Source organism: Neophocaena asiaeorientalis, unplaced genomic scaffold (genome assembly GCF_003031525.2).
Source record: "Neophocaena asiaeorientalis asiaeorientalis breed wild unplaced genomic scaffold, Neophocaena_asiaeorientalis_V1.1 scaffold161, whole genome shotgun sequence".
Classification (NCBI taxonomy): domain Eukaryota; kingdom Metazoa; phylum Chordata; class Mammalia; order Artiodactyla; family Phocoenidae; genus Neophocaena; species Neophocaena asiaeorientalis.
The window spans coordinates 1090208-1118103 of record NW_020171987.1 but is presented as its reverse complement, the minus strand read 5'-3'; the positions used below and the strand labels follow the sequence as shown (position 1 = coordinate 1118103).

Below are 27896 nucleotides of genomic sequence, written 5' to 3'. Positions count from 1 at the left end.
ATAAAGATAATCTATTTTCAAATATTTGTCAATTCATCATTTGAAAAATTTAAAGTCTTCTTTCAAAATTGACTACGAACATACTTTATTTCAGACAGTAATACTGTGTAAACTTAATTGTAATGCTTTTTTATTGATACTTCTTTATAACAATTTCAAAATATTTTCTCTTTCTGTTCAGATAAAAAATTATGTTTTTATAAGTTAAATTGAAAAGTAATTATCTTTTTCACATGGTTCCAAATATATGATGTTATAAAGTCTTTAGATTTGTATATTTTACTAAGTCTGCTATGTTCCAACTTAATTTATACATTGAGAAGAGTACATTTGCTTTAATTTACTTCAAAATCGTTAAATGCTTTAAATAATGACGTAAAAGGTATGGCAGGCTTTTGTCCTTTATTATGTAAATGATGGCTTTTTGCATGTTTTTCCTCTGTTAAAAACTAATACATTAATCCAATCTATACCCATTTCTCAAATAAAGTCTTCATTGCTTTGGGGGAACAAATCAATCTTTTACAATTTAAACCCCAAGTGTTTTAACATCAGACTGTGAAATAAGGCAGAATTCAAAGACACTGTATGTTCTTTGTGATAATCTAGAATTTTTATTTGATTCCAGGTAACTTCAGACAATAGACATGATGGGATGTTTTCTCTTTGAATAAATAACAATTTAACTACATCATTGAACTAAAATATAGCATGGGCTTAATACATTGTAAATATTACATTAGTACTACTTCACTATAGTAATCTAATGACTGAAGCTACATTGAATAACAATCTTACTAGTACTTGTGTACAAAGTTTTATTACTAACAAAAATATTGCAGCAGTTGCAAGGATGTCACCAGCTCAACAAACATCTAACAATACAATATTCTTCTAAGAGGAAAAGTAATCATGTTTGATTTACAGACAATAAAGAGCTTCGTTTTACACTTGAAACATTGGAAATAAGAATCCAGATCATCTGGTATCTTAATTCCTATTATTACAAGGAAAGGTTTCCTTTCTTGAGCACTCTGGATCCTCAGCAGGCCTAGTACACTCAGTTTACGTGAAGATAGCTTTTAGGATGCCACAGCAATGTAAGGAAACTCTCCTATCTGAAAATTACTGATTTGTAGGCCACTGCTTAAACATCTGACTTTTTAAAAACCTATTTACATACATTCAGCCCAAACCAGTAGATAAAATGTTTTGTCTATATTACAATAGGCATTGTTAACATTTCATCAGAAGGCCAGTGCAAGACAATTGTTAATAGCCGTTGCCCAGCATTTAGGAGATTTTAAAATATCATAAAAATATACAGTTAGAACACAAGAGATCTAATTTTACTCATGATATGGGTGGTCTCTTTGACAGACATGGGATGGCAGAAATCGATCAACAGGACAGTAACTAGAATGCCACTCCTCAAGGGCCAAAATTCTCATCTGGAGGTTGGGCTTGTCTCCTGCAGTGTGGGTTTAGACAGCCAAAATTCCATGACACTTAATGCCACATAGACCTGACTCAAAGTGATGGGAGGCTTGGGAATCATCTCAAGTGTAGGCATATGTCTGTAGCTTCTTCCAGATCTGTGTTTCTTTTACATTTATTTCATACGGAGTGGAAAATTAGGGGTTCTTGGAGACAGCCCTTCTTTTCTAAAGAAAACTGTTAGTCTGCGATTAAAAGGTTCAACATTACTCTGAAGAAATTGAGCAGGTTGGCATTTGGCCCAATCTAAAGACATATAGGATGGTGAAATGCAAGATCACCATATGTCAGCCTCAGAGGAAAGCAGCTAACTCTGAAGGTAGACCTTATAAAGCTTACTGCAATCTAAATTATATGTAAATCAATGGGTCTCATTAAGGGACTAATTAATGAATGATACTATTGAATAATAATGGTAATGAGTATATTCATTGGGGAGAACATTTGAGTCACTTGGGTTAGGAAATGATATTAAAAGTATCAGAGCGAATCAAACTCATTTAAATGTTTTAAAATGAAGGTGGTGTAACACATACATGATATTTCACAGATATTTCTTAGAATATCAATAAGCACCAAGTTTAGTGCCGTCAGCCCCGTTGTCCCTTAATTTATTATATATGATTGAGATCTTATAAGCACGACACACTATAAAATCTACACTGCATACACACAAATACAGTTTCAAAAATGAATCCTGGAATTTTTCTACCAATAACAAGAATTTCATCTTCACCAGGTCTTCATAGCTGTGAGAAGAGCGTTGGTATTGCCTAGTGAGCTCTGAGATGTGTGGATTAATCTTCAGGGTAATTTAGAACAAAAGAGTGGCAATTCTTCAATGGAAACTAGACCCTGGTGAGTTTTTTCATAAATAATCTTTTCTTCTTCTAAAGAGATCGTATTAATCCTCTAGCACACTGAGCATATCATCTGCATATCACAGAGAGGTAAAGTGAGGGAACCAGCAGGCAGGTTCGAGCCGTACAGACAATTAAAGGCATCTCAGCTTGGCCCACAAGCCACATTCAGCCTTACACTGCAAGAAAGGACATTGTTCCATCAGGCTGCTTGGGTACCACATAGCTAGCAATCACCAGATAAATGCTAGCTCTCTGCTTTATATCAGGCTATGCAGGCCTCCTGGTCCTGCAAAAGCCATGCTTTATCTGTTTAGGGAGAAGATAGTTTGTAAGTAAAATCTGTCAGAGTCAGGTGGCTTCTTAAGCATTATCGGTGCTTACTGGGAAAGGGCCTAATTCAGAGCACCCGTGGCACCATTAAGGAGTATGAAACAGGGGCGTAAGAAGAAAGCAAGCCATGCTCATCTTTGTGCTTTAGCACCTCTTGTTAATCAGGAACAGAGGAGAGGCCTGTTCTTTAAAGAGCCCAAACCTATACAGACAAAGCTGGGTGCTGGGCTGTCACCAAGGGCATCTGCACGAAGCGCAGAAGCAGCTGTATGACATCCAGGCCTCAGTCACGAGCGTGTCAGGTCCTCACTGCCCTCTTCTGTCTCACCCACCATCTGATAGGCCTTCTTACCACATAAGCCGGATCTGGTAGTCCCACTGCAGTGAGCAAAGTATAGTGCTACTTAAACTGGGATCACGCTGCCTACACACATAACTAAAATATGTTACCACTGGAGGGTTTTATTTTAGAGCTACTTCCCTTATAATGACTTACGTCTCTGTGGACTTGATCAATATTAGGTGCTCAGAAACCAAAACACTCCCATTTCCCGACATGAACACTGTAAACACAGACCTTGACCTGAAGGTTCATTATAGATGACTCCTTGCTAAACGCTGGTCTTGTGAAATACCTAAAGGTCAGTTTAGTACTACTTGACCCAATTTCAAAGGGAGAGGGTTCTGAAGGCTTATGGTCAGTATTTTTATCAACTAGATTTCCGGAAGAACTCAATTTTGGAAACTGAATCCATGTGCAAGAGTGCAGCAAGGGGAACAGCTTACACGTGGTCACAGTTTTCTCACTTTAGGACATTACTAGAACAGTCACAGGATAGAAACACACACACACACACACACACACATTTATCTTCACACTCACACACAGTATAATTTTACTGATCCAGACAATACTTCTTTTCAATTAAGAAAAAATGAAGACTGTTGTTTGGCCACCCAGGCATGAAATCTACTTAAACCTGGAATATAAGGATGCAATACTCTTCAAGAAAACAGCAACTGCATAGAGATAACATACATTAAGATTGACACATGCTGTCTTAAGAGGTCCAGTAAGAGCTAAAGTCTAAAGAAAGTCGGAGATGTCAGCCAAAGTCAACATGCAGTCTCTCTTCTGTTCTGATTATAATCCATCACCCAACAGAACAGCTATAGTCCAGAAGATAACACAAGTCCTCGTATGAAAATGCTAGACTAAGAAATGTTTAAGTGTCAACGAATTCTGCTCAAGACTTTGGACAGTCTTCAAATTCTTCTTGTTGGAATAACAGAAAAATAAACCTTTATGGTTATTTCAATGTCAAATTTAAATAGAGATATTTGAAAAAGATATTAAGGTTTCTAAAGTTACATCATGGGCAGTAATGTTTTAAAAAGTGGTCTCATTGGCATATATCCACTGCTTATGTGCCGTTGTTCTTGTAGAAGCCCACCTTGCAGTTTTGCTGGACTAGACAAATATAAATAACACATGGTAAACACTGATACACATCTCACAGGACACACTACGTTTTACAAAATAGCTTTACTTTAGTACTATAACTGTTGTAAAAATGGACATCTCTGATTACTTCCGGACAAGTACATTTCACATTATAATGAAAGTTGTGATTACAAAGGCATTACTCATTTGATGGCCTTTTTCTATGGGTATTTGGGCTTCCAATTGTGTAGCCAAAGGTTCTCTCCTATTTCACTGAGACTTTGAAGGACCTTCCAGTCCCTTAAACAACAGCCTTTCTTCACCGTAAACCCCTGGAGAACTGAGTTTGAGGACCTACACTATGGAAACGTTAGAGAACTGAAAACTGATCACGGTGGCAATCACCTTTTCACTGAGCGCGGTCAACTTAAAAAAATATAACCGATGAGACGACAGACTCTTCTGGGTTTTTGAGCTTTTAAAAAAAAGAGAGAGAGAGAGAGAGAATTTCTTTTCCTGTGCCGCCAGGGACGCGTCTGGCTCACAGAGCCTCGGCAGACGTGTCCGTGGACACAGACATGGTCACCTTGGCGATCTTGACCGTGCTCTTGATGCAGCTCTCCGCGGCCCTGTGGACGCTGGCTGCATTGTTGGCGTGTTTGTGCAGGCAGTCCGAGTCCCCCATGCTGTTATCAAGAGGCTGCGCGGTGCCTTCGCACGAGGGGAACATGCTCCGGAAAGCGTGTCTCAGGTCCTTGCTCCGCAGAGCGTAGATGATGGGGTTCACGGTGGAATTCAGCAGACAGAGCATGCTGCAGAATGCAAACACTGTCTTAATGAGCTTGTTCATCTTCCCAAAGACGTCGTACACCATGATTGCGAGCAGAGGGCCCCAGCAGATGATCAAAACCACCAGAATCAGGACCAGGGTCTTGGCCAGCCTAATGTCCATGCGGGCTTGGTCCGGCCGGGTCACCTGCACCTTGCCGTCCTCAGACGTGTGGATGATGATGCTCTTCTGGGTACCGCGCTGGATCATGCGGACGGCGTGGCTATGCGCCTTCCAGAGAATGTACATGTAGGCGTACACAATGAACAGCAGCAGCACGCTGGTGACCCCAATCCAGAACATCAGGTAGGTCTCGTCGATGAGAGGGAAAATGTCTGAGCACACGGATTGCAGTTTCTTGCAGTTCCAGCCCAGGAGAGGCAGCACGGCGATCACAATCGCGATGGTCCACATCAGGCAAAACGCCACCACGGCCTTGGGCCGGGTGACGATCCTCTTATAGGCCAGGGGTCTGTGAATAGATATGTACCTGTCGATGGCCGTGAGGAACAGGCTACCGACGGAGGCCGTGAATGAGGCTGTGACCCCACCCAGTTTGAACAGAAACACGTTGGGGCTGTCTTTGCGGTGGAACACGTGGAAGTCGACGAAGCTGTAGACGAAGATGACGCTCCCCAGGAGGTCTGCCACGGCCAGGCTGCCGATGAAGTGGTAAGAAGGCCGACAGCGGAGGCTGCGGGAGTGGAGGATGACGCACAGCACCAGCAGGTTCTCCAGGACCGTGAAGGTGCCCAGCGTGAGGGACAGCACGGCGATGGCTAGCTGCTGGCTGGGGTTCAGAATCATGAAGCACTCCATGTCCATAAAGTTCTCCCCGCACTGAATGTTCTCGTCGTTCTCCTTGTAGGAGGACAGAGACTTGTTGTAAAACTCGGTGAGGTTCACCTGGTCTGCTGGGACTAACTGGGGGTGCTCTCCCGCAGTCATCTTTTCTTGGAAGGGACTTCCCCTGAAGGAAGTTAAAGGAAATTTCTGCGGGAAGTACCCTAATTTGGATGCCATGTCGCCTTTGATGTCTTCGTACTGAATGTCATTGGTACCCACGTAGAGGAGGTCTGTGGTGATCGTTCGGAAGGTGGTATCTGCAAGGCCATCGAGGATGGACTTCATCCCCTCTGTCTTCGATTAGGCCACACTCACGATGATGGACAAAGGGCCCCGCAGCAGGAAACCCTGATGGGAGGGAAAACAGATAAGCTGAATGGGGAGAGAACAGGGAGAAGAAAACACACGAACAACTCGCCTCCCCTGCCCAAAAGAACGATGGTAAACATCCCAAATATGTCCCCTTGTGTTATTTCATTCCTGTCTCTGAACATAGGTAAAATCCTTGTCCGATTCTGTCAACAAAATGTGTCAATCCTTCAGTTAAAGAAAAGCTTCCCAGGGGATTCCCTGGTGGTCCAGTGGTTAGGACTCCACACTTTCACTACCAAGGGCGCGGGTTCAGATCCCTGGTCACGGAACTAAGATTCTGCAAGCCATACAGAGCAGTGAAAAAATAAATAAATAAAATAAAGCCACGCATTTGATCAATGTACAGAAAAATATACCATAATAAAAATAAAAACACAAGATTTAAAAAGGAAGGAAAAAAACAAGAAAAGCTGTCAAAAGTTGGTGAGGTAGGGCACACACCCAACACATCCATTTCTTTCATTATTTAAGCTCTCTGGACTTGAGTCACTGTGTGAGGCCCGCGTGGACCTCCAGGGTCTGGTGGTCAAGGGAAAGCCACATGTCTTGGGTGTGGCTGTGTTAGGGAGTGTCTGCCACCTGGTTTCTACTATCACACACACACACACACACACACACACACACACACACACACAGAGTCCTGATGCTGGTGGGGAAAGCAACCACATGTCACACAATCTCTGCTCTTAAAGACTTTACTGCCTTGTCACACGCCTTGTCACACAGGTAAGACTGAGCATATAAGACAACCAAAGAACAACAGAGTGTGGAGTCAAGGACTGAGTCGTGTGGCCTGTGTGTTCAGTGTAAAGGTGGAGGAGGACATTGCTGGGAACTGTAGGAAGCAAGTGGCCTTAATGGGAGGATCCAGGTTCTAGCCCTGACTCCATCAGGCAAGTTTCCTCACCCAGAGATGTTTGAACTGAGCCATGGCTGAGGTGAACTTCTAGAATGTCTACACCAGCCAACAAAAATGTTATGGAAGGTAAATTTGCACTGATGCTCCCGGAAAGAACAAGATCTTTAACACTGGAAAGTAGTCACAATGGACAGTGCTTCCAGACAGCGACTTCCATGAGCGGCGAGGTGACACCAGCACACACCGGAGGACGGGAGAAAGACCTGATCATCCAGGTCTTTCCAGGTGGATGGCACTGGAAGTAAGGATGGCTGAGAGGAGAGGCCAGATTTTCAGGGCTCTTCAATTCTCAGCAAGGCAATTTGCCTCTGTTTCAAAATAAATGGCCAGAGAATTGGTGTTCCTATTTATAAATATTTGTTTAAAATGTGGCTATTGGGCTCTTTAGCTTATACATTAGAAATACTGAGGGCAGTCCAAGATGGCGGTGTAGAAAGATCCAGAACCCCCTCCTCCCAGAGGCCCACCTAATCTACAGCTACAAATGGAACAATTCCCTCTGAAAATGACTTGAAAACCAGCTGAATGGCACTTCACAACAAACAATAAAAGGGCCACATCAAGGTGTGTGGGAGAGGCAAATCATGATGTCGTATACCTGAAATTAAGACAATGTTCAATGTCAATGACCTTAGTATAAATAAATAAAGAAGAAATATTAGAAGTATGGAGTGATATCCACAATCATTTTAAAAATCATAAAAGCCAATATTTTACTCACGAATTGTCTTTTTGTTGTTCCTAAAAATATCACACTGTATTGAGGGGGGAAAAGATAGGCATTAGCTTGGATCCAATTAAAATGTTTTGAATCCTCCTGCTAAAATACAGAGATCCCACCTATCTGAATTAATAATTCATTTATTCATCCATTCAACAAATTGTGGCACACCCAGTATATGCCAGGCACTGTCCTAGGCACTAAGAACAGAACAGCATCCGGAAAGAGCCCCTGACCACATGGAGTTCAGTGTAGCAGAGGAGACAGGCTGACCCTGTAAATATGAGAAAGCATTGTAACAGCTACAGTCAGGGACATATAGGATGCTGTGGGAGCAGCCGTCTGGGGGTTGAAGGCGGCTTCCCCAAGGAAAGGCTGTTTGTGCCAAGAGTATGTAGAATTAATGTGGGTGGAGGCAGGACACAGAGACACAGAAAAAAATTTTTAATGAATACCTGAAGTGTCATGATGCGGTTTTTGTTCTGTTTGTCTGGTAATTGGGAATAGGCACAACATGCTAAATGTGGCCCAAGTTCCCATATTCTGCCATCTCTAAGTCCAGGCCACCACCACTGCTCACCAGAACCCGAGTGCCAACCGCGTGGCCAGTTTTCCTGCCTTTCTCTGGACTGATTCCTTTTTTTTTTTTTTTTTGCGGTACGCGGGCCTCTCACAGCTGCGGCCTCTCCCGTTGCGGAGCACAGGCTCCGGACGCGCAGGCTCAGCAGCCATGGTTCACGGGCCCAGCCGCTCCGCGGCATGTGGGATCTTCCCGGACCAGGGCACGAACTCGTGTCCCCTGGATCGGCAGGCAGACTCTCAACCACTGCGCCACCAGGGAAGCCCTGGACTGATCCCCTTTTGATCACTTGCCAAATAAATAGCTGCTGCCGTGATCTTCATAAAACAGGCGGCTGATTACGTGACTCCCCTATTTCAACCTCTTTACCCTAAAGACCAAGTTCAAGTTCGTTCACGAGGCTTCCCCTTCAGGCCCATGCTCTCCAGACCATCCCACGCAGCTCTTCTCTCTGCCATCTGTGTCAGCCCAGCTGAGGGCCTTTCAGATCTGACCCTCACTCCCTTGTGCCCAGAGCTCTCCACATTCTGTTCTCCCTGAGCAGGAAAGCTCTCTACCTCCATCCCCACACCCATAAGGATGAAGTCCAGTAAAAGGCTTCCTTCCCAGGGTTGTCTAGTCCCTGCCTGTCTCTCCATCCCTCCACTCACCATTCCTGGACTTGCCACTATACCAGAAAACTCGGTTCCATGAACACACCAAATCCATTGCTTTTCAACTTGGTGCTTTTGCTTCCACTGCTTTACACACTCCTCTGAGCAAACACCCTTTCCCTTCCTCCACCTGGTCAACTCCTTCCCCCACTTTGATGTAGCTCCCCTGCTCCCATCATACCCTCTTTGGGGCTCCTAGAATATCCAGATAGAGTTCTACCATGGTGTCCATGGTGTTTACTAAATATTCTAATATTTCTCCGTGTTTGCATCTGTTTTGCCCCTCCCTCCCACTCACTAGGTAGTAAGCTCACTGAGGGAAGGAATTTTATTTATCTTAGTGTTTATTCATAGCAGTTAATGTAATGCCTAGTGTATAGCAGGGGGCCCTACATAAGCTGGTTGATGGAATATATGTATTTCAAAAGAGAAAAAAAATCCCTTTCCTATTCAAGGTGGGGGAGGGAGTCACCCAATCATAATGGGAATAAATAAGCATGCAGCTTGAATCAGGGTATCTATCCTAAATAGCTGCCCGATCCATTCGTGCTGGAAAAATGCTCTATTTAGATGAGGTAACTGACATTGTAAATGAAAGCTGCCTGTGTAATGATTACCTAGCCTAAACACTCATGGAATGAGCCACATGACACAGCCAACTTTGGCTAGATAGAGTTGAAGGAGAATACCAGCAATATTTTACCGGGTGGTGAGCAAAGCAAGCATGACAGGTAAGTCAGGAGGGCACCCTTAGCTCCTGCATGGTCCTCTAGCCCTTTTGCACGATCAGCATAGCCTGCAATGACAGTTTGGAGGCACCACCGAACCGAGGGCCCCGAATCATCCATGGCTAACTTCTGGCATCACTCAGGAACTAACTGCTTCTTCTCTGAGCCGGTTCTGCACACCCTCCCATACTGGCAAAGGGCAAGGCACACAAGGGCTGGGAATTGCTCAGCCAGAGGCAGGAACACTAGTGCACAGACCACACAGGGACACCCAGTGTCCACCGAGAGTCTGATAAAGCCCAACCAGGTGTCCCGGGGAGGTTGTCTAGTTGTGGAGGATGTAAAAATAAAGGATGCAGAAATAAAAGACTGAAGTTCAACAGCCACAATGGTTGCCCTGTGCTTCCTGGTTCCTCTATTACAGTCTCTCCTGAGTCCCCAGCTCAGCCTGGCTCCACCTGTTCACTCTCAAGTGTCCTCAAGTTCCCTGTTCAGCCATCTGTCTGTCATATCCTCTCTCACATCCTCGGCTCTTCCAGAAAATGTTGTACATGTGCCCACCACTGGGCCGTGTCTCTTGAGCCAAGTTTGCTCTTTGTGCAAACTTACATTCGCTCAACAACTCCACTTACATAGGAAAGTGTTCATGGAATAGGTAGGACACAGAAGATAGCCACAATCTGTGAGAGCCGTTAATGGTCCTGGCACATCCTCAAATCTTACTTTTGCTTCTCAACTGCCACCCACACCGAAACACACAGCTTCCTGGCCTGGGAGATGGCTCCCTGCTCCTTGAATCACCCTTGCACACCTTCCTCCTTTCCTCCTACCCCTCCCTCTGTCTGAAATACTCATTTCCAAGTTGTCTTTCTGAGATAAATTATCTTTACCTCCTTGACCTGCCCTTTGCACCAGGGAGAACTAGTCCCCAAGTTTTCCCCTCTATTATAGACCTCATCATAGCATTTATGCATAAGTTTACATATTTATTTCCATAACTAGAATGTGCTTTCCAAGCACAGGACTGGCATCTTTTTTTTCTTATGTGACTCACTGACCTGATAACATGATAGCAGGCGTAGGGAGGATGGGGGAGGCTGGGCTCCCTTAGAAATCTTCCCATGAACCTAATACAGTGGCAGTTGAATTTTATTAACTGATCCATGAAAGCCGTGATTTAATAATATATATTTGCCTTTTCTTAAAATTAGAAGAGAGAAAGGTAATTAGTTCAATGGACATTTGGCCTGAAGATCAAAGTTTGAGCCCAACATTTGCAGGCAGCTACTGGGGCCCAGTCCATGATCTCCATCCCATAAGTCATCTTCTCTCAAGTAACTAATTCTCCCTTCACACTGCCTAATTAAAACCTAATTTATCTGACATTTTGATTATTTATATTCCATTCATACAATTCAACATGTACAAAAGGATATACAGCAAAGAGTCAACCTAACCTCTCCCATTCTGATGTTCCAGCCAACCAGTTTTCCTCCTTAGAGGCAAGAAGTTTCTTGGTACTCCTTGCAGCGATATTCCATGCATATTCAAGCAAATATATATACATTTATCCCCTCTTTCTTTTCTTTTTAACAAATACTAATACAGGTACTGTTTGGCACCTTGCTTTTCCACCTAAAAGTATATGTGAAGACAGTTCCACATCAGTACACAAAACCTCCCTCCTCATTTAGCAGCTGCCTTGAGTATCTGTTAGATGAATGTGACCTGCCGCCTATGGACACAGGTTTAGCTTATTTATCATCTCTTACTATTACAAATAATGCAGCCATGTCACGTTTCACATTTCTTACAGTATTGTGAATAATCTCTCTAGTCACTCAAGCTCACACCCCACGCTTACCCTGGATTCCCTCTCCTCGGCCTCTATAATCAGGTAGACCACTAAGTTTTGCTGATTTTTCCCCTTTTAAGCACATATGGAGAGTTTGTTATGTGCAGCTGGCCCTCCGAGCCTCTGATGTATATCAAATTATTTTCACAGTAGCCCTGTGAGGTAGATGCCATTATTATCTCCATTTTACAGATGAAAGGCACAGAGAGGGTAAGTAATTTGCCATTCACACAGCTAGTAAGGGCAGAGCCAGAATGAACTAGATATTCTGATTCTAGAGCAGTGTTGTCTGATAAAAATGGAATGCAGAAGGCTGCTGGACATCCGATATAAGATGCACATTTTTTTTGTTTTTGGTGGTGGGAATGTAAGTTGGTGCAGCCACTATGGAAAACAGTATGCAGGTTCCTCAAGAAAACTAAAAATAGAGTTACTGTATGATCCAGCAATCCCACTCCTGAGCATATATCCAGAGAAAACTATAATCCAAAAAGATACATGCGGGGCTTCCCTGGTGGCACAGTGGTTAAGAGTCTGCCTGCCAATGCAGATGACACGGGTTCGAGCCCTGGTCCAGGAAGATCCCACATGCTGTGGAGCAACTAAGCCCATGCGCCACAACTAGTGAGCCTGTGCTCTAGAGCCCGTGAGCCACAACTACTGAAGCCCATGTGCCACAACTACTGAAGCCCGTGCGCCTACAGGCCATGCTCCCAACAAGAGAAGCCACCGCAGTGAGAAGCCCTTGCACTGCAACAAAGAGTAGCCCCCGCTTGCCACAACTAGAGAAAGCCCACACACAGCAACGACAACGCAATGTAGCCAATAAATAAATAAATAAAATCTATAAAAAAAAAAGAAAAAAGATACATGCACCCAGTGTTCATAGCAGCACTCTTCGCAATAGCCAAGACATGGAAGCAACCTAAATGCCCATCAACAGATGAATGGGTAAAGAAGATGTGGCATATATATACAATGGAATAGTACTCAGCCATAAAAAAGAATGAAATAACGCCATTTACAGCAATATGGATGGACTTAGAGATTATCATACTAAGTATGTCAGAAAAAGACAAATACCATACGATATCACTTACATGTGAAATCTAAAATATGACATGAATGTATTTACGAAACAGAAACAGACTTACATAGAAAACAAACTTACGGTTACCAAAGAGGAAAGGGAGTGGGGGAGGGATAAATTAGGAGTTTGGGATTAGCAAATACAAACTACTGCCTATAAAATAGATAAACAACATGGTCCTACTGCATAGCATAGGGAACTATATTCAGTATCCTGTAATAAACCATAATGGAACAGAATATGAAATATATATATATATCACTTATATATACATAACTGATACACTTTGCTGTACACCAGAAACTAACACAACATTGTAAGTCAATTATTCTTCAACAAAAAATTAAATTTAAAAAAATGCACATTTTTTTCACATTTTAACATCCCTGAAATTAGAGTGTACCTTATAGAGGGTATCATAGTTTCGTTGTCACAGAGCCTCTCCAGCTGGGGCACCCCCGATGGGGTCAAGGAGATGCCCTCCCAGAGTCACCCTGCTCCAATTCCATGAACTCCGTGGGCTTGCTCCTGGGGCCTGTCCTCCTGGAGGCCGCCAGAGGCAGCTGTTTGTGGGGGAAGCGGTGTGAGGATGGGCAGGCTGGGCCGATCACATGCGTGTGCCTGCATGCGTGTGTCCTCGTGGTGCAGTGTGGGTGGGAGCAGAAGGGGGCGGGCAAAGCTGGCTCCCCCGCACCATCATGTTTTGCTGTCTAACTCCAAGGAGGCCAAAAATTCTAAATTTGAACCTGGCCTTGCAGGCCCTCTTGAAGGCATATTTGTCAAGGTAAGAGGCTGGAACATACTTTATTTAGTAGTTTATGAGCTTGATTTATAGCTTCAAAATATTTTTTTTTAAAAAATGGAATGCAAGCCACATAGGCAATTTTAAAGTTTCCATTATCGAGGGTAAAGAGAAAAAGGTAAAAGGTGAAATTAATTTTAATAATATATTTTATTTAACTCAATACATCCAAAATATTATCCTTTCAATAGGTGGAACTAGCCACATTTCAAGGGCTTAATAGCCACATATGGCTAGTGGCTACCATATTGGATATTGACAGGTCTGGAGCTGCTTTCAACCTTTTTTTTTTTTTTTTTTTTTTTTTTTTTTGGTACGCGGGCCTCTCACTGCTGCGGCCTCTCCCGTTGCGGAGCACAGGCTCTGAACACGCAGGCTCAGCGGCCATGGCTCACGGGCCCAGCCGCTTCGCGGCATGTGGGATCTTCGCGGACCGGGGCACGAACCCGCGTCCCCTGCGTCGGCAGGCGGACTCTCAACCACTGCGCCACCAAGGAAGCCCTGCTTTCAACCTTTATGATACATCATCTCCCTAACCTAAGACAGGGATGCTACTATCTCCCTTCTTTCCCCACTGATTCCAGCCAGTCCAAGCACCAGTAATGGAGAGAACACTGAATTAGGAGTTAGCAAACCAAGATTAGTGTCAGACCTGTATTTGGGTAAGTAGTTACTCTTTCTAAACCTCATTATTTCATCTGTAAAACGGGAAGGAGAAGGAGTAGGAGGATGCCTCCATCATAGAATTGTTCTGAAAATTACATGAAAAAAATAGTGCACGTGAAGAACTTAACATAGTGCCTGGCACAAAATTTAAGTCGTCAATAAATATTAATTATTATTATCATTACTTAGTATAATGGCTCTTTGCCATATACTAATTATACTTCCAGATAATTCATTGACTTAATTAGATCATAGGCTACTTATTGAATTTTTATTTTTGTCTCGGCACTTAAAGCATGAAGCAAGTATAAGATACACACATGGGTGAGGGAGGAGGAAACTTCATTGAATGTCTATTACATTCCAGGCATTTGAGAGACTCTGCATATATTCTATCGTGAAATTGTCATGACAACTCTATCAGGTGCTTATTTATAATCCCCGTGTCACAGATGAGGAAGTGGAGACCAGGAGATTTTAAATAAATTGTCCAGAATATGAAGAGATTGTAGCTGAACCCATGTCTCTCAGACACCAGAGTTTCTGCTTTGGGACTTTATACATGCTTTTAAGCATTAACAGTAACTAGGATAAAGCCATTTTGCATCTTATAGTATATTCTAGCCTTCCAGCTTCTTACAAACACGAATTATGGCATTTTGCCAATATTAATTAAGACTACCTCCTACTAAATCGCTCTTTCCTATCCCAGCCCATCTAGGTAAATCTGCCTACCGACATGTCCTCAAGGATAAAAATTTTAGTATTTGGAAGAGGTATAAAGCTTCTTCAGTTAAGACGAAGGATCACAAGCCTTATTTCAATAATTCAAAACATGTGTGCCTGTGATTTACTCTATATTAAGATCACCACATATGTGATCACAATTTCCCATTTTAATGTGACCAAGCACTTTCATTAAAAAAAAAAAACAGCTTGTTAAAACCTGAGTCAGGGTACAGTGTGGTTATGAAATATAGAGTAATTTCTACCCAATATAAGCCAAATTTTTAATTAAAGAATACAGTTAAAAATATACATGGATGTTGTGCAGTTCAAGGATCTTAGCAATGTCAAAATGCCACTGTGCACAGGCTATTTTAACAGTTAATGGGATCATGGCAAGAAAATTGTGCTCTGCATTTCGGTAACCCTTTATTTTTACATTTGGATTATTACAGTAATTTCCACCTTACTATTATTTATTTATTTTTTTGTATTGAGAGTTTTCTTTGAGAGTTCATTAGTAATATAGTTTAGGTTTTGGGGGATGCAGCTACCATTAATTTTGTTTTTGTTTGCTACTGGGAAAATCTAATTGGAAGTTTCCAGCAAGAGGTGTAGATGCACCTATTAAAGAAGCAGTTGGGTTTTGTTACCATTATAGTAAAAGAATGATTGAATGACATTTAAAGGGGATTTTCCTAGAATTCTGCTTTTTAAAAATATAAGGAACATAGTCTAACGATTTAGGCTGTAAATCATGCCTTTATAACAATAATAAAAATACTTTAATATAGTGAATCTATTATTTTTTAAAAACTTCAATTTTTAGAATAACATCACCTGTTCTTTTTGCCCACTTCTCTATGCACACCTGCTTTTCTTCATCCACCACCTCCAAACTTATAAATCAACTCGCAGGCTATGGTGTCATCAAGAAATTGTTATGGATTTGGAAGCAGTATGGAGTTTTTTTTAAAAGTCTATTCAGAGTCTGTATCTTTGTTTCTACAATCATTAAGGGTATAAAACACCCATGTTCTGATTAGGATGAACATGGAGTAGGTCCTCAAAACAAGACTTCAAATAAAGTCTTTTCTATACCAGTATAATTTAATAGCAGGCTATTTTAGACGTCATTGCCCCACTGAAGACCTTCTTTGTTTCAGAGGGACACTTCAGTAATTTAGATATTTGGCACTGTTGATTCTGGAGTCAAAATCCTTGCAGCATCTCTGGGGGAACAGGCACCAGAGAGTATTTGCTTCCTGCAGGATGTCATGTCTGGGAAGGCAGAAAACCCTCTAGAAGCATCAGAAGACCGGCGCTCCCAATATAGTTACAGACTGTATCAGCCGACCAGGCTCCTTTTCTAGATTCTAAGTTTGTAAATGCTTTAAGGAAATAATCCCAAGCTCATCATGTCTAGATTGATAGACGTCCAGGATATCAAATGTAGAAGCCATAGGCCTTTTCTTAATCGTGTTATTTTCCTTAGTTTGTTGGTTCTGTCTTGTTCTGCCTGGTTAACCTATAAAAGAGCCCTGCGGATGGTTCAACAGAAAGAAGGTGCCAGTGGATATATTTGTTTGTTATTTTCCATTCATTTCTGGGAACAAGTCTGGTTTCTCTTAATTTGATCAAGAAAAATAACTTGCTAATGTATTTCTCTAAAGTCAGTAGGGAAATTTTTAGTTGACTCTTATAACTGCATTATTTCTAAGGCACGTCCTTAATGTACACTGGCAGATCTCACGGGCCAACTTCACAACTTGATGAATGATGCTTCTGTTACAGCTGAATGGGCAACTGAGTCTGTTCTAACTCTGACCTAACCAGTTGAGTTTTGAATTATTATAGTAGTTTGGTCACTTATTGCACCATCTTCCATAGCAAAGTCAAAGACTGACTTAATTATCCTGATAATTCAGGCAAGAATACATAATTCTTCTTCCTTGTGTTAATGTTCTCTCTCTTTCCCATACAGAAAAGAAAATTCCATTGTGCTCGTAATGCTCAGTTGGTTCTGAAAGGCTTAGCTTTTCTTGTATTTTGTAACATAGAGAAGTTATTAAATTAAAGTACCCTTTTCTCTGGTCTATTCTTACTAATATGAGTGTTACATTTTTCATTAAAAATATCAATTATTATGAACCAGATAGACATTAGGGCACTTATAAGGCTATATTTCTGTTCAAATGTAACCTGAAGTATGCCTAATTATTTAACATTTATAGGCTTCTTAAAGCATAGAGAATTTCAGGGCTCAAGAAATGATGCCTTTAAACTACATCAAATTAAGCACTCACTATTAGGTGAAAATGCTAGGAGGAAAACCTATCACAAAAGCAAGTGAATGATACAGATGAACTGATTCCTTAGATCTGTTGACCTTTATAACCAATTCCATGAATCATTTAACGTTGCTCTGCTGTTTTGATGTTTCCTCCTACCAAGTGCCTTTGCTTGTTTGGCGCGGGGGGGAGTGGGGTAAAGGGAGATACATTTTCTATATAAGCTGTAAAAGGAGCATAATTGAAGCAGCCTTCCCTTAAAATAGAATTTGCAAAGTTTTCAATTCAATAGAAGCCCTGGCCCATATACAAAATAGTCCATAAGATTGTCTTTATCTTGCATGAGGTTTGATCAACAAAGGCCGAAAGCAGTATGCAGAACCCAGTAGGCAAGTAATCTCAGCAGTTCATTGCCAAGGACAACAGTGGTTTAAAGCGTGCTACGTGTTGTCCAACGGAGCAGCATACTTTTCAGTTTCTTCATTCATCTTTCAACAAGAAGTATCTTCTCTCTGAATCCATGCACAGACACATGAAGGCCAACTAAAAACAGAGTCTTGTTTCCCCGGGCTCAAATCTCAGTGACTGGGTGACTAGGGTGATTAAATGTACGACCGAGAAAATTCCAGTTCCCAAATATTTTCAATCAGAAACATGTTTATGTGCCATGTATCATGCTAAGGATATGTATTATTTTTTAATATTTACATGAATTAGGTGCTATTACAATTCCCATTCTACATATGAGAAAACTGAGGCTTAGAGAGGTACAGCTTTGCCCAGCGTTTCCCACTAGAGAGAATGGAGTTAGAACTTCAACCCAAGTCTGTATAACTCAATGTCCCTGCTCTCAACTTCAAGGTCCGGGAACCATTTAATAAGACAGTCTTCTTTCCACTTCTAAGGAAAGGGAAGAATCAATTTTGAGAAAGGAGGTAATAAATAGTACTTAATAATTTTACACAATGAACAACTAAAATCTGAAGGAATGCTCTGTTGACAGAAAAAAGTTGCCCGTAGCACTTGCAAATCATCCTTGCCCCATGGGCTTTAGGGACAAAGTATGAGAATTAACTATAAGCTATAAATCCTAGCCTTGGATTAGCACCTTATTTGCAATCAATGGCTGTTGGCAAGTAATAAATAAAATCTAACTTCTTTTTGCCACTAATTTAAAAATTACGTATATATTTTTTTCTTCAGTAGTCAGTTATAAAGATTATGGACGGTTATGATAGTTTCCACGACACCAGCGAGGAACAGAGAGGGCACCTTCTTTAGGTCTGAATGAGACATGACTGTTGTAAGTCGACAAAAGCTTGAAACATCCATTGCCCATACGGAGCTATTCAAACTCAAAGGAAATCACTCCACTTCCCACCATAAGCAGGGTGGTTTTCTTAAGGCCCAGAGAGAGGATGCCACTCTCTGGTCAGTTCTTAAGAACTTGCCTGGAATCAAGGCAGAAGAAACTATGTAATCGTCATTTGGGCTCCAACAAGGGAGTGCCTGTGACTCACTCTTGGCGCCCAAATGGCACACAGCTGTGTTACTACAGCAAGGCGGCAGATGGATATAAAGTTATTGGCCCCTTACATGCTTCGTGTAACGTATTTTTGTTGGGCATGTGCTCTGTGCTAAACACTGTAGGCATTGTCTATTCACGTATCACACCTGGATAATGGATACAGGTCAAGGAAGCAAGGGAAATGATTCTCCATTCCAATCCAATAAAGCCCATCCATCTGCCCTTCCCCTCCCACAGGAGACAGAGTTGAGTAGGATATGAATACAAGTAATAGACAGATGATACTTCATCATCAAATAGTACCGGCTTGGGTAAATTCCCTTCCTATATGTGCTTTGAGGTTTTCTCCCTGGACAGATGATTGGCAATGCTGAGTCATCCCACAGCAGTCTTTCTTGTGTCTAAAGCCTTCAGATCATGAACACCTTGAGAGTAGGGACCTGTATTATATGGTCTTGAATGTCCTCTGCCTGGCATAGTGCCCGGCACCGGGTATGTACTCAATGCCTGTTTACTAAATGAATGCTGGCAGTAGAGCAGAGCTATCCTAGCAGAATGACTTTTAACTGTGAATAGTTTTCCTTGGCATAAAGTCAGTTGATCATTAGGGAAGTAAACCTGAGTCTTGGTCTCATACAAACATCCAACTGGAAAGAACTGTAACCAGATGTAAAAGTTACATGAAAGGCATCAACAACTGTGTATCCCAGGATCTTTGATCTCAGTATCAAACAGAAATTATATTGATGGCAAGTAGAAGTTATGGGCAAAGATCAGGTATTTACTTTCTATTCTGATCCTTCTTCAGCCTGAGTATGTACTATGAACCTCAATGTTTTGCCATATAACCGTGATATATAAGGAGATTTTTGTGAGATGCACAACTGTGAATGAATCCTAACTATATGTGTTGATAGACCTTTAAAGACAGTGTATGAAATTATGATTATAATGGACTTTTTCCTTCCCTCAAATGCATGCTATTATGCACTGATTTTTCCCAGATGGGTTTCTGCGTGTGTGTGTCTTCAAAGCAACTTATCAAGAGAAGTTATGTGAAAATTCAACCACTAGATGGAGCGGCTTTTATAAGCCCTCAGGAATCAATTTGTTACTCTGTTCAGTGGACGTGGTTCTTGCTTTGGTTGAGCAATTTTTCCTGCTAACAACATTTTATGCGTTTTACAACTGACTAAATTTAAACATAAATAAGAAAATATGTTAAAGAGGGTTATTACTATTGCCTACAAAATTTCTAATTGCTTTTCTGAGGCAAAGAGGCATTGAGAAAATTTAATATATTGATAAAACTTAATTGTGAGTATTTGGAATTGTGCTTCAAGAAAGTAGTTAAGAATGAGTAAAGGAAAGTAGTTATACTGAAAACAAATGACACGTTTATGCCAAGAGATGCTAAAAGTAAGAATGGAATGTCTCAGGAGCCCAAAATCAATTCTAATAACAAACTCAACTCATTTCTATTTTATGAAACATTTGGCTTTCCAATTTTCAAATATAAAATCACCAACACAGGTCATAACTCTGTGATGAAAAAGAATGGAAAATTATTTTCTATCATTACAGAAGCTAAAATGGAATATTTCACAAGAGAAGTTAATATTTGTTTAAATACTCATACAAATCAAGGATACACTCGTTTTCTAAATAATTCAATTTCCTTCCTATCATTTTCTCACTGGAGTAATTTAAAACATTTTTATTGTGTGTAAGTTCAGGATTCCATTTAAACATGATTTTAAAAACTAGGTACTTACATATCACCTACTTTAATTGAAAATCACTTAATAAAAAATATTTTCAGTGTGTATGAACAATACAAGATATAAACAGAAAAACATGCTTTCAAGATGTAAATTACAATGTACAAACAGAACTAGAAGAACTTGGTTTCAGTAATGGTGTAAAATTTGCTTTGGAAATGTAGTAACAAATCGGATGCAAGTACAGAGTTTTTATGCCATTGAAACCATGAGGTAGTTCTATTATACTTAAGAGTGACCTTGAATCATGGTTTGTGTGCTACAACTATGTGATTTTGAACAGAGTTGAGGAACTAAAAGTATTCAGAAAAAGTGACGTGAAGATAAAGAACTAGGAAATAAGATAGTTGAGCATAGGCTGGACATCCCAGGGTACACCTTAAAGAACAGTCTGAGAAGTCACATGTGGTTTGGAAGAGCACACAGAGTTAGTTATTTTATAGGTCAGTGGTTCTCAAAGGATGCTCTCCAACCAGAAGCATCAGCATCACCTGGGAACTTGGGAGAAATGCAGTCTCAGGTCCGACCTCAGACCGACAGAATCAGAAACTCTGTTCCTGGGTGGGGGCACATCTGTGTTTTCACAAGGCCTCCAGGAGATTCTAAGACACTCTAAAATTTTAGAACCATTGTTAAAGATGGAAACCTGTGAAAAAGACTAGATGGGGGAGGAAAATAGAACTAGCCTTTAAGAAGAATTGAGGTGAGATAGGAAGAAAGAATATTCTATGAGCATAGGTTTTTCGATCATTGAAATGGATGGTGAAGGAAGCCTGTTCATGATAAAGTAGTCTCCCACAGAAGATCTTTAAAACCAAGCTTCTTCTATTTGATTGGAGTAGAACAATGTAGTCTAGCCCGAAAATGAGCGTAAGGAGTGAAGAACCTCTCAAGGATTTTCAGTCTACAATCCAGAGCTTCTCTGCACTTTTTCAGGTAACTTATTTGCTAGATCTTTTGCCCAGCAAAGAAAAGTGGCTTCAAGACATAACATGCACTTACCCAGTAAGCAGACATAAATTAAAAACTGCATACCATTGTCTCTTAATTCTATTTACAAAGTCTATGTCAAGTTTGATAGGACTGCTAACCATGTCTATCAACACCGTTGTGAAGGAACCCGTGACTACTGAGCATAAAAGAACAGGAAAAAAGTAAAAGTAAGTAACACTCCAGCTTATTTCCTTTTTAAGCTGGAAATGTTTCTATTTGTTCTTCTCTTGCCAAAACCATAAAATTATGTATCACGGGAGGTGAACCCAGAAAATGACGAACTAAAATGGAAATTTTGCAGTAGGCCCAAGTAATGCAAATCTACTGCAAATTATCTTACAGTTACCCTGGTAATTATGCAATTTGCACTGCTTATAGCTGGCAGGGATCTTTCAAAAATACCTACAAGTTATAAATATATGGAAATGTATCCCAGAGCACTTAAATATATGACTCTGGGCAGACTGTTCCCTCTCTAATTATTTCATCAATAAAAATGGATCATAGATTACTCATAATTAGTTTCCTTAGCCGAGGACTAAAATCATTCAAAGGTTTCCCTTTTGAAAAATTTGTATGAACTTAGATCTAATTTCCAAAAGTAGTTGTACATTTTCCAAAGCCAAATTCCCACATAGACAAAGATACAGATCTCTTTGGACAATCTTTTGCTTACTTTAGTTATGAGTTAAGTTGTTTAATTTTTTTCTTTTTATTTTATTTTTTCCTTTTTCTCCACATGCATATCGCTTGTTCACCACAACTTGTACAAAAGCTAGAGAAAACATTTACAAATTCTGGTAGCAATACATTAAAATGAGTTGAAACTATGGTCCATTTAAGAAGTAACACTGGAATAAACCAAAATACACAGATCACACTGGTATTAAAATACGCTCTCTTACAAAGAATAAATCAAGTTGATTTATTTTTAAATATAGCGGGGTTAAAAGCAAACAAGAGCGACAAAGGCACACTACCTATGGTTTTGGTTCACTTGCTATATTAAAAACATCTTTTTTAGCCACCTGACCAACAGCAATCAATGTTATAAAATTTCCTAGTACAACTGTCCAATGTGAAAGTAGAATTTTTTTTAAAAGCATACTGGAATCTCTCACCAATTTAAATGTAAAACTCCTTTTAACTCAATTTACAGAACTCACATTGACTCCAATTTTCTTCTCTAAATATATGGTCTCAGAACGAATAAAGAAATGATAAAGGAAAGAGGGGAACCCTCCCATTTCAACATAAACTTTGAAAAACATTATTTCCTAATAATATTTTATTTTAATTATATTTAAATATACTACTGACATACACAGTTTGTGAAAGCATTTGCCAGTATATTCAACTCCCACAACAGATTGCTTGGCATGTCTTTGAAAAATGCTTCTGCTTTTCCTTAAAAAGCAATAGCATGGAATTTGCTAGTGGGAATAAAGAAATAGATATCACACTGTCGAATTTTGGAAACTATGCTGCACTTTACCTCCTGAAGTTAAAAAAAAATTTTAATGCTATTCAGAGTTTATAATGGTGGTAAGGAATCATGCCAAAGGTATCAAATTTCTCTTCAACGAATCCAAACTCTAAACAATTAGGAATCCAAATGTGAGTGGAAAAATAAGACATCAGATAATAAAATATCGTACTCCTAGGGAAAAATGATTTGCCATCTGTGTTAGGAGAAAAGGGAACTTAAATCCCTTGTTGCATTCAAAAATGCAAAATTTATTTTAATAAATTTATTCAAAAATACAGACTATAATGCAATAACAGCGCAGGGGGTTATAAAAAAAAAAAGAGGTGGCTAAAAAAACACTGATTCCCATCAGACCAGTCTCAACTGGAATGTTCAATAAGAAAAGAAAAGAAAAGAAACAAAGCAAAACTTTCGAAAGCCTTCCTAAAGTGCAGGTGTGAACATTTCTCCAGTTGGGGCTAAAACAGAATTCACGGTACTTTGAAACAACTGCTAGGACTCTGCCAGGCCTATTTGCTCAGGTTTGGGGTGTAAACAATTCTTTCCTCAAAAACCCATACGAACATAACTCTGAACCTCAGAATTCCACGCTTGCTAAGTTATGAAATTAACCTGTCCAAATGAAGCTGTCAGAGGATATCCCAAAGTTATTCACCAATAATCTATATGGAAAGTACTTCGAATATGTGGAAAATAGCCATAAAAACTAGATCAAGAATATATTTGTAATCTCAACTGCCCTAGAAAAACTGTTATAATGAAATGTACTTTATTTTCCATAAGGCACTCTGTTCAGTGAAAAAATATGACCCAGGATTTTCAGTAAATATTTTATGTTAATAACTAGAGGTAATCACACTGATTACTTTATGTAATGGCTTTGACCTCTGATTACTGATATGTCATAAACACACCTATTATCCATGCAAGCCTGTTTGAGATAGAAGTTCATCTAACCTCAAACCATTTGAACAGCACCAAGGGAATCACTGGAAAATGACTAAAACAGCCAGCCTTCCCCTTTCCCCCTCACAAATTTCCTATAGTTTTAACTTAGTTGTGATAGCATTATAATGTGTTATATCCAACAAATATACCTATACTAACGTGCACCTTGTGACACAGTAATAACCTTGTATATTTTCTCCCAACTTTCTTCCAAAATTAATAACCAGTCAGCAAGATTGGTGAAAACTGTGTTAAACACATCCATCGGTGTTTATGAGAAAACTATCACCGAATGTGGTTCTGCCCATCCTAGCATCTTTGCAAGATTTTTAGAACACAGGACACTGGAACAGATTTCCACTATCCTGGAAAATAAGAACAGCCTTGTTTTGATTCAAGCTGGATACTTCCTTTTGCCTTGAGTTTTCCATGTCCTCTGCATAGCTGCCTTGAATCTGGACATTTCCCCAAACTTGTAGTATTTATTTAAAATCTGAATCATATGTTCAAATATATCAAGGCAACATGTCTCAGTTTTTATTTCGGTCTTGATATATGTCTTTGAAAAAGTTTCTTCAGACATATTTATAAAAGTGTATTTATATATCCTGGTCATCTTAAATGATGCAGTATATAACTTGACATTTTGTAAACTCTGGATGACATTATTTCTTTTAGTCCAGAAAATATTTGGGAGAAATCTGAGTTGATCTGTCATATGTTATAAAGTTAACCTAATCTAATCTAAGAATATACAGATTGGTGAATTAAGTGGTTATCAAAACATTAAACAGCAATTCAGTTACAAAGTGTTGAACCCTCCAGTCCCTCAAAAACAGCATTCATGTGGTTATAATATAAGGTTAACATCATCATGAGAACAGGATTAGGAAAGAGCTGGAGATTCAGGGGGGAAAATAGGAAGTTAAAATTTTGCCAACACAAAATACATCCATTGGTTTTGATTGCCTCTTATTCTTTAACTTCTCGACCAACTTTGAGTCAAGAAAAGCAAAATCAGCAGAGCTTTCAGCCCCTCAAGATATAGATATGCAGTATATAAACCTGCCCTGGCATAGTTTTTCACAACAATGTTAGGTCCAGGTCATTTCAGAGTCAGAAGCAGAATTATAAATAATTTAAACCCAAAGGCTGTCTTCACTCTCATTGGTTAGTTCAATTAGAAAATGATGAATACAAAAATAAAAGAGACAGACTTACACTGGTGGAGACAATGGCATCCCTTTAGAATGAAAGAGGAATGAAAGCTCTCATCTGTGTGCTTCATACAACTGAGCTAACATCATTACCCCAAGAATAACAGCAAACTAACAGACAGGCTCCATCTTCCTAACCAAATTCAAGACCCTATAACCAAATCTCGTTTTACTCATCATGTGTTGTTAGGTATTTCCAAATTTGATTTATTACTCTTTTTTGCAGCATTCCTGGAGAGCTAATTATGGGAAATAATCCCTCTCCTTATTAGGCCAACTGTTTTCTGGGAAGAAACATTTGGTAAGCCTGGTGAACTATAAACTGCTATTATAAGTTCCATTTCATAATGTTTATTCTAATACAGCCGAGAATTGCAATTCTAATTCCACATACTAATATGTAAGACAACCTAGGAGCCTGTCTAAATATCCTGGTGGTTCAGATTAATTCAGTCAAAGCAAAGAAGAATGTCACATGATTGTTCTGAGTGAGTTTTTCAGGCTTTGCCTTAGTAATTAATAAACTGACACCGCATACTAAATACATATCAACACAATCACTGGGACTGCTTCTTTCTTGAGAAAATAGGTAAACCGATTCAAGGAGTTTTCTTTTGGAAGAGACTGTGATAGGCCACAAATGTAGTGGTTCTTCTGGAGAATTTCATTCCCAGCAGTTTCGTCTTGGTAACATTTAACAATTTCACTATTTTAACATTTTGAAATGCCAAAAAGAACACACTGATCCTGCAGCTAGGCTTATTAGAGAAGAACAATCTCACAAGCGAGACAGAGAGGCATGTGGTCCACTGGGAAAAGGGTAACAGAAAAAGAAAACAGTGGATAACAAACAAAGCCAAGCACTACTCCAACGTGAGATCAGATTTTTCACTAGAAGGTGAAACTTCACACACCAAAGTAAATAATATCACCTAGGGCTTGTTTAAGGGACTAGGCATAACATTCTTCTTATATGCACATGTACTGATGCTATCTATTAAAAGTTGGGGGGGGTGTCATGAATATAATTTGCCTTCCTAACAACGAGTATGCAAGCATAGTAATTTTATTTTTGAAAGGTCAAAACTGAGCAGTTGCCCCCTGTGGCATCATGTTACCCCCAGGGAGACTAGGGAACACAATGAGACCTTTCCCCATCAGACACTTGATACCTACCTCAGCCAAGATTGCTCCTTGCCAGGAGTGGGAGACATCTTTGGAACAAAAAGAGTTCGTTTACAGTAAGTTCTCTTGATAACCTAAAAATGGATTTGTTTTTAAAAACCTTGTCCAAGCGTCTTGCCCAACGGTGGTAACGGCTATTGTACCTACAGAAACCGCCTGCAGTATGCAACGTTTAAAATTCTGGAGGTGCGTGGATCCTGTTCATGTATGGATAATCAGAAAATAATCTGTCTCACTCAAGAAACTATACGTGGCCTTTTATTTTGAGAACACGGCTTTTAACTGAGTTAGAGAGCGGGGGAGGGGCAAAGAGTACCAGGAAAAAAAGGACAGAGAAAAATCAATCAGTATATCTTCTCTTGCAAACTGTCAGTAGGGTGGGATTAGAAAAGCAACACCTTAAATCAGATAAAGTCCTATGGGAACCTTAAAGGTTGGTTGCTCCGAGCTTCTCAATATTCTGCAAAATCGATTGATGGCAGTGGTCACCCACTGATAGTTTCCCCAGAGAGATTCCATTTCCACCATTGTTCAAAAGATACTAACTTGGTCTTTAAAATGAGAAGAAGTTATGGGACCCACTGAGATATATTTCAACACCTTTAAAACCAGTAGATTTGTTCTAATTTCTTATTGGATTAAATGCCCGAGGGTGCTAATACATCAAGAAAGCAACAACAAAGGCAAGAATAGCACTTATCTGAAGGAAAATAAAAAACATGGGAGACACAATGATTAAAAGGTGACTAATTTTTTTCTCATCTGTTTAATTAAAAACTAAAATCAGAAACATGCATGTAACTTCTAAACTTTCAAACGACCAAATGACAGTTTCTCACGTCTGTCATAGCAAAACACATTTTCATTCAGGAGCTGATCCGTTTGTGATTGTGAGCCTTGGCAAGAAATGTCTCTTAAAAACACAACGTCAACTTTTTTCATCTAACAGCTAGTTCTGAATTAAATGGTTCCATCACTTCAAATTGAGATATCAGCTAAATGCTCGTCCATTTTTCCTCAAAGAAGAGTGTTTCCTGTAGCTATATTTTTATATGCAAAAGTTTATTATTTGATATACATTCCTTTATATGACATTTAATATTTGACTTTAGACAGTTTTCAGGTTTGGTGCAGAGATCGATGTATTTCTCCGGGAAGACTTAGTGGATGATATGGCTTAGAAGCATCAAGTACCAACTCAAGCGCCCGTTTTTCAAACATGCACAATTACACATTTTCCACAAACAGACGTCAGTGCATACAGAGAGCCAGGTGCGCACACATTCAATAACTAGTAAATGGTAGAAACCTCCAGAAGTAGCACAGACCACAGTTAACAGGCTGGGGCTCTACGGCTTAGTAAACACCGATGCACAATTCGCTCACACGGAATAAGAACTCCACGAAGGACACTTGGGGACCACACTGGTCAGCACCCGAGGGGGCGGGAGGCGGAAGAAGTATTTACAAACGCAACTCTGCCAGGTCTTACCCTTCGCATCCCCCGGTCCTCGCGGGAGAAGCTCCCTCGGCACCTCTTGCC

At 40.1% G+C, this 27896-nt stretch overlaps 1 protein-coding gene across 2 annotated transcripts; it reads right to left on the bottom strand.

Annotated features, from left to right (window-relative positions):
* Nucleotides 1-594: 594 nt before the first annotated feature.
* CNR1 (cannabinoid receptor 1) lies at nucleotides 595-27896 on the bottom strand. 2 transcript variants are annotated; one of them, XM_024747375.1, is made up of 2 exons: nucleotides 27846-27896; nucleotides 595-6157 (listed from the first exon to the last, which is right to left on the bottom strand). In XM_024747375.1, exon 2 carries the CDS (start codon nucleotides 6092-6094, stop codon nucleotides 4676-4678), a length of 1419 nt encoding a protein of 472 aa, XP_024603143.1. In that variant the 5' UTR covers nucleotides 6095-6157; nucleotides 27846-27896; the 3' UTR covers nucleotides 595-4675. The 2 variants fall into 2 exon arrangements, with proteins under 2 accessions (XP_024603143.1, XP_024603154.1); XM_024747386.1 differs by lacking the exon at nucleotides 27846-27896 and having other exon boundaries at nucleotides 4676-5933; nucleotides 6009-6094.